Source organism: Borostomias antarcticus (genome assembly GCF_949987555.1).
Source record: "Borostomias antarcticus genome assembly, chromosome: 16".
Classification (NCBI taxonomy): Eukaryota; Metazoa; Chordata; class Actinopteri; order Stomiiformes; family Stomiidae; genus Borostomias; species Borostomias antarcticus.
In genome coordinates this window covers 8,030,392-8,038,337 of record NC_140249.1, presented here as the reverse complement: position 1 = coordinate 8,038,337, position 7,946 = coordinate 8,030,392, and the positions used below count along the sequence as shown (strand labels likewise).

Here is a 7,946-nt window from a genome sequence, read left to right as displayed (position 1 = left end):
CCACCTATCCATCCATCCATCCATCCATCCATCCATCCATCCATCCATCCACATCCATCCATCCATCCATCCATCCATCCATCCATCCATCCATCCATCCATCCAGAAAGAGGAGTGGAGGAATGAAACGGTAGAGGGCACCAGGAAAATGCCTTGAAAAGGGTGCATCCTGTAATGGGATCCTTGTTCAGGCTGTTGCTGCAATACTAGTCGTGTCAGTGAAGTGGCAAAATAGCCGTTTGATAATAAAGAGCATTCTACACAACTCACTATAATAATAGTGATAATGAATAGAATAATGATAGGCCTGTTTTTCTCTGTTTAGGCTGTGTTATGATAGGCCTGTTTTTCTATTTAGGCTGTGTTATGATAGGCCTGTTTTTCTTTCTTTCCTTCTTTGGACTGTAATTCCAGAGGGGTAGATTGTAGAGACACAACTACAGCGTTACATTTGGTGGCCAATGTTTTAAATTGTGCGACTCTGGTGAATAGGCAACCCACTGGGTTGTTCATGGTGTTTAATCACACAGTATCGGACCACAAATATCAATAGGCCCACTAATACAGCCACTGCAACGGAATTCCATAACCAAAAACTTCCAGATGTTGCTTTAGATACCTTATTTGTATAGTTTAAACCTGGTGTCACGAAATTACCATAAACAGTTGTGACGGCAAAACTGCCATGGTCCTCCGCTTTGACACACGTATTTGCATCTTTAAGAGAAAATCCTTCTCGGCAAGAACAAATATAGCTGCCAAATGTATTATTACAAAGTTGGTCACACTCGCTCATGTCGCATTCGTCTATGTCAACACAAAATGCTTCACTTAATATATAACCAAAGGGACATTCGCATGGTGCTGTTCCCATGTTGCGATCACACATCGCTAGACATTTTTCCGAGGCACAATGCAGTTGACACAATCTGGGGTCCTCGCTACTTGGACTGTACCCATCACGACAAGAGCATCTGTAGCCACCGGGTGCTGCTGTGCAGATCTGTTGACACGGAGCGCTGGGACATCCTTTATCACTATAGATGATGACACCTGGGTCAGGTATTTTTGAGGCTTCCATTTGTGGAGTTTGGCACGTGCTTTTATGAACTTCACCGCAAAGAAGTCCGTCGATTTTGTCCTGACATGATCTTTCCGTCCATATTCTATCGTTTGAAACAGACACACACCGCGATGAACAAACTGTAATGTTGTCTTTCCAGTTGCTAAAATCTGTGATCGGCAAGCCAGTGGTCCATTCGTAACCTCGTAATTGATTTGCGATGTTGCTGCAGCGTCCTTCTGGTAGGCGTAGTCCGATCCAGAAATCTCCTCTCAAAGTCCCGAGCAAAGCGTCACTTATGTCATTCGATGCAGTAGATCGGACCGTCATCAGTTCACCATTCCTCTCCTGGCATATTTTTTCCGATGTGTTGAAATCTGCTGCGCCGAAAATAATAGTGCTGCAAATGTCTCCTTTGCACACACATGACCCGATGCGCTCAGCACCCAGTCCTGTTAGCATTAACGTTATTACGGCCATTAAACCAAAGATATCCATCTTTTTAAACAAGAGTAGGTAACCAAAATTGGATATAAAAGTCACCGCTCAGGTACCTTAGTTTATCCTGAAAATGAAATGGCCTACGCACAATCACATTAAGATTCTTACTGGGTAAAATCCATTTAGAAATGTGCCATCCCAGGAAGCACACTAAGAAAGGAAGGAAGGCAGTAGGCCTCCCACTAAAATTATGACGTCAATCAACTTATAATGGAAAGAGAGCACGTGTAGGCTACTGATTATTTGTGACTTTAATTGGTGAAAAACCAGTGTGATCCTTTCAAATAAATTACATTATTTGCTTGAGCCCATGTCAATTGTTTTTTTTATTGGAATTCGGTGAAGATGTATGCTTCAACAGGGTACATTTAATGTGACATAAAACATTCTTAACTTCTTTAATGACACTAAACACATTCACTTTTAAATTACATAGAGTTGACTGCATATTTCTTTATCATATATCTTGGAATTGGCAAAATCTAAACCCTCTCTCACACGCGCGCGCACACACACACGCGCACACACACAATATCTGAAAAAAAGTTTTTATTGTTTCAACAAATCATTTTCCTTGATCATATAAATATAGAGTGTACCTATTCATACATTTCAAATCATTAGTGGCAATCGTCAGTGGTCATCTGGCAATTTGGACCTGTCCACGTTTTCTAACTTAATCTCCAAACCAGAAGACACCCAACAATAGTTGTCAGCACTGGCGTTCTTCTTCAACTCTCTTTTTGAACGACCACATCGAAATATGACAATACAAAATGTTACTGCAATTAGAAGGACAAGTGGAACGACTGAGCCGATTACGCACACCAACATCCTTGAATTAAATGTATTATTAGCACCCTGCGCGGTGGCTCCAAATGAGACTTTCCTGTTTGGCTGGTCAAGCGCAATGCTCACGGTGTCTGGAAGGGGTTCATCTGTGTACCGAGGCTGGTTTTGTAATTCAACCGTAGACATGGTAAGTGTCTCTATCGTTTCGCCGTGCGTCAAGGTGATCTTAAGGTCCCTTGAAGTAGCAGGAGTGGAATCAACTGTCAAATCTCGAAAACAGGTAATTCCATTAGGATGCAATCGAAAGTGTGTTTGGCAAGAGCACTTAAAACTACCTATCGTATTCCTGCATTTGAATGCGCATCGATTACTGAGGCATTCATCAATGTCTACACAGGAGTGTCCGTCCTCGGATGGAATAAACCCTGCTATGCAATGGCAGGAGAATGACCCTTGGGAGTTGAGACATCTTTGTTGACACCTGGATGCAGTACACTCGTCTATGTCGCGGCATTTACCACCGACCATTTCGTAGCCTTCCATACACGTGCAGGTGTAACTGCCCTGCATATTAATGCAAAGATGATCATTACCACATGCCTGCATTTGACATTCGTCAATATCAACACACTTGAATCGATCTTTATCTAATTGGAGACCCTCTGGGCATATGCATGAAAAGCCCGCGCCATTGGTTACGCATTGATACTGGCACGGGGAAGCGTGGCAGTAGTCCTTTGCTCCACAAGACACTTTGTCCTTTCCTAGTTCGATGCCATCTTTGCATGCGCAACCGACACCGCCGGGCTCACTATCCAAGCACAAATTATCACATTTACCACAGCTATGCATATCTGATGCACAAAAAGTAGGCCTACCGGGTATAGTCCACCCAAAGAGACCTTCCACTAACATGCAAATGTAATTGTGATAACTGTTATCATTGCATGATACCTCGGCGAGAGTCCCGAATGGTAATGTACTTAGGTCATTGTCCTCATTCAATGGATGCACTGAAAAAGGGACAGTGTAGTGCATTTTCCCTGGTCCTGTCAACAACAAAGGTTTGCACATCCCTCTGAATTTGAACTTGCATACGTAAAAAGCAGTATCTTTGCAAGGTCCGTCGGTCCATTTAAGTTCATTGTGTCTTGATAAATCATAATGTATCGTAACACACCTTTCCTCTGTACAAGTACGGCGGGGCTCCTTCTCCCAGTTTGAATATTGATTATGTTTCGTCGTGTCAGGTATCCAATTAAAGCCCATGAGACTCAATCCATCGATTACGCATTCCCCTTTGCGTAATTTCAGTCCAATCCAAAATTTCAAGTCCAAATCTCGATAAATGTCATCGATTCGAGAAAGAACTGATTGAATCTCGGCTTCTTTGGTATTGTCTTCAGCTGTAACCAAGTAACCTCCGTTTTCTTTACATTTCATAGTAGCGTTGTCAAAGCTAACTTTGTCCATGTGCAAAGTGAAACAGGCATCCGAGGTACACAAAATTGCTGCTTCGTCAGTGTTGGCTCCCGTTAACTCACATAGGTGGAACAGTAGTAGAAGTATGAACACCATCGTTCTTACATAATACACAATATAATTTGAATTAAGAATAGGCTAAATGCTTTATCAGCAAGCCAATGCCAGAGCCTACATATGGCTGTCTATTCGGTGCCACTGCGCTACAGCTACTTGTACGTTGTGCATTGAATTGAACATTCAAGCTCCCGCATCCTGTTGTGTGGATAAACTAAAGACGGAAATAATCTTTAGCAGCAGGTTTCTCCCCCAGAAGCAAGTTCCGGTCTGGAAACCAAAAAACAATAGCAGAGACCTGTCAGTGTTTAGATTTGTTTTCCAGATGTCTCCGTTCCCAGTAGCCCTAAACGTGATGTAAGGATTTGTTTATAGATAGGCCTAAAATGGTTAACACAAGCTTTATAAACAGCCCTATCAACAGAGTTTGCTATATGCACAGCCAATCTGAATAGATATAGCCTACTCTGATAAGATCGACAAGAGCCGCGGTCAACACACTATAGGATGGAAATAGGCCTAGGGCCTACATTTGGGCTTTTATATCATCAGTGATAATTGATGCCTACTCTAAAATGTATTAGAACTATTTTGAACAACATTGAACAATTTTTTTTTTTTTTAAACAGGAAATAAGCCATACCTAGCTATGAAGGAAAGCAGGGATAGTATCAGACCAGGCACTGATGAATCATTATCACACTGCTGAAGGGAAACAACTGCTTATCAATATTTGTTTTTTTAACAAATTGATTTATGAGAACATGATTTGCTGATTTTGATAGCTTAAATAAAATGCATGATTGAAAAACTTGATTAGTTAAGAAGAGAATGAACACTCAAGGAAGATGCTTGACTGGAATCGTGTTATTAATTTGTTTTAACAAAACATAGCATATTACCCTTGGAACCTGTAACACTGATAGAAACATTCCTTGGGACAACACAGTAGTTACAGGCAACAGCGGACTTCCACTTTCAGATAGCCTCCGTGCCTCCAGGAGGGACAGGCTGCAGGCCACCATCCTGAAGAGACGCTCCTGGTTCTTCTTCACTCACGGAATCTCCTAGGCAATACCTGACAGTGGATGGAGCCGAGGAAGAGACACCTGCAGCCCTTACATATGGCAATATTCCAGGTAGTTCGCCAAAGTGAAATCCACTCTGAAGCAGGGGAGAGGTGCTGGACCTGATGGCATTCCCCCAGAGGTCTTTAAGAGCTGCCATGTTGATGACATAATGGAGATTTGCAACCTTACTCGTTATCACCATAAAACAACTAAAACTGGTACTGTACTGTTGGTGAGACTTGAACCCATGACCATTTATTTAGTAGTCAGGAGCTCTACCGACAACAGCCCACACTTGTATCAGTATGAAGTGTGTAAACCTACCTCAATACCTCACCAAACACCTGTATCAGTATCATGAAGTGTTTAAACCTAGACCTGCCTCATCTATAGTCAGTAGCTCCACCAAACACCTAGCCCATCAGTATCATGAAGTGAGTAGACAATGCAATACCTCTTCCTCAATATTGGGCACGTGTAGTGTTTGACCCTCAGGACCTGGTTCGATATCATAGCCAACTTATTTTCAATGGCTGAACTGAAAAGCATTAATGCTAAAGTAATGAATTCCCCATCCATATGCATTTGTAGTAAATGGGCTGTGTAACGACTATATCTGCCACTCTATAAAAACCCCTCGGTGTAGCAGATAAAGTGGTGGTGTAATGGATAAGGCGGTCGCTAAGCCAGTGGTTATCCCTGTCCCTGGTTCAAGGCCAGGCCAGGTCGTCTTGATTTGACGTTTTCCCACTAATCATCGACTGTGTCCTTGAGTGTCTTTCCCCAACAATCACTCATAATTGTAAGTCACTTCAGTTAAAAGCATCTTGTAAATTGGTTGCCTTTGAGCCATGTGACAGGGTTTCTGCCACCTGCATAGCCTACACTGCTAAGAAAGAAGGATGGCAATTTTAGGGCTTGTCTGCTTTCATCCCATCTACTGTAAATAGGCTGTAGTGAGAAAATATGCACCTGTTTGCAAATACACCTGCTACCAATTTAACTAACCCTAACCCAATTTAACTAACCCTAACCCAATTTAACAGACAGAAAAGTATAAATGAAACTAGACATGGTGCTGGAGACCTCTGCCCATGAATGCATGTTTGTGGCTTTCATGTGTACGCACGTGCGTGCCAGCAGGACATTTGGTATTGCTGCATTTGTTAGGTCGAGAGCTTATAGTCAGTCCAAACCCTTTGTCTCTGTAACCTTCCCATGTCGAGATATTTCAGTTCCCCCCATTGACAATGCATTGGGGGAATTTTTTGCTCAATTCATGCTACACCCCTCCACCGAGTTTCATGAAAATCAGTCTTGTAGTTTCTGCGTAATCCTGCTAAAGAACGAACCAACCAACCAACCTACCAACACACACCACCGCAAACATGACCTCTATCCCTGCACTGTCCCTGGGGCAGAGGTGATCATAGAAACAGACAGGAAAAAGGAAAAAAAAAAAAAAAAAACTCCTGGCCAACTCTTTTTTTTTTTTTTTTATCTCAATCATATCCGATTTTGAAATCCCATATTGATAAAACTCACTTAGTTGACATTTCTTTTTTTCACCTTTATTTGATGCTGATGGGTGGGATCGATTTGCTAAATTCAAAGGCATTAATATGCCGTTTGTCCCCTTTGCAGCTATAAAAGCTTCCACTCCTCTGTGAAGGGATTTTTTGCCCATTCATCCAGAAGAGCATTTGTGAGATCAGACACTGATGTTGGATGATAAGGCCTTACATCACCAATATGTTCGATATATTATTTTGCACAGAATCGAGGAGAGAAAATGTGTATTTTGATACCTAAACCAAAGCCCTGTCCTAAAGCTAGCTTGTGGTATACACTGTAGCAATAAAACACAAGTCACTCTGAGGCTAGTTGTCAAATAAAGGAGAGAAGTTTAATCAAACAGCAAAACCATTCCGTACTGACAGTGGAACTCTCTTCCATGGAGACAAGGAGGTTCTTGTCAAAACATGTGCTCAACATTCTTAAAGCCTGTCATGACAATCCTACAGGAGGGAACTTTGCTAGTTCGGTTTTATCTCTGCCCTCCTGTAGGATTGGCATGACAGGCCTTAAGAATGTTTGGCATTCTTCACTTAAAGAGAATCAAACATAAGGATTCTAAGTTGTTCATAATAGTTGTGTGTGGTAACCCACTACCACTGCAGGGCTCTTTGGTGGGGCAAGTGTATTATTGTTTTCTCCCGCCTGTGGTATGCAGATAAATGTGACTTCCTGTGTTTGTTTAAAAAAAGGAAGCACAAAGCACCACAACTTCAATGGCAGGAAATGGCTGGACACCACCCTTCAGCCACTGGCCTTCGCAGACATGAGTTACACCTCAATAGTCGGCAAAATACTGTCAGCTGTTGCACTTGGTTTATAATATTACAGTATAAACTAAACCCAAAATTGTTCTTTGTCTGTGTGAAACATGATTTTTTTGTTTTCTTATTTTATTTATTATATTTTGTTGGCAAGTATAGCCACAATAGTAAGATAATACCTTGTCAATAATGTGATGAAACTGCTCAGTGAATGGTAAATAGACTGCACTTATATAGCGCTTTACAATGAAGGCCTCTCACTCACCCATTAACACATACCTGACATTCACACACCAATGGTGGCAGCTGCCAGGCAAGGTGCTAGTCTGTTCATTGGGAACAGTTTGGGTTTCAGTGTCTTGCCCAAGGACACCGCCAGGATTCCAACCGCCGAACCTACCATCATTGGACGACCCGCTCTACCTCCTGAGCTACAGCTGCCCCGAATATCGTTATGAATAACATTATGTTTTGGGCACAATGTAACAAGTTATTACAAAGACATTACATTATTGACTGGGTGAAAAATGTTCCACGAAAAATGTAATAACTTAAACAGATAACTGAGTTAAAACTGTAAGTTAAGTTGTAAGTAATACTTCTAATGTAATTAAATATATCCATCTATCTATATATATATCT

At 41.7% G+C, this 7,946-nt stretch overlaps 1 protein-coding gene across 1 annotated transcript; it reads right to left on the bottom strand.

Moving 5' to 3' along the window:
* Positions 1-891: 891 nt before the first annotated feature.
* On the bottom strand, positions 892-3,934 carry cd93 (CD93 molecule; the record flags this gene model as incomplete). The annotated part of the gene is made up of 3 exons (XM_084451082.1): positions 892-1,003; positions 2,511-3,210; positions 3,340-3,934. The coding sequence occupies 3 exons, from the start codon at positions 3,932-3,934 to the stop codon at positions 892-894; spliced, it is 1,407 nt and encodes a 468-aa protein (XP_084307208.1).
* Between the last annotated feature and the right edge of the window lie 4,012 nt (positions 3,935-7,946).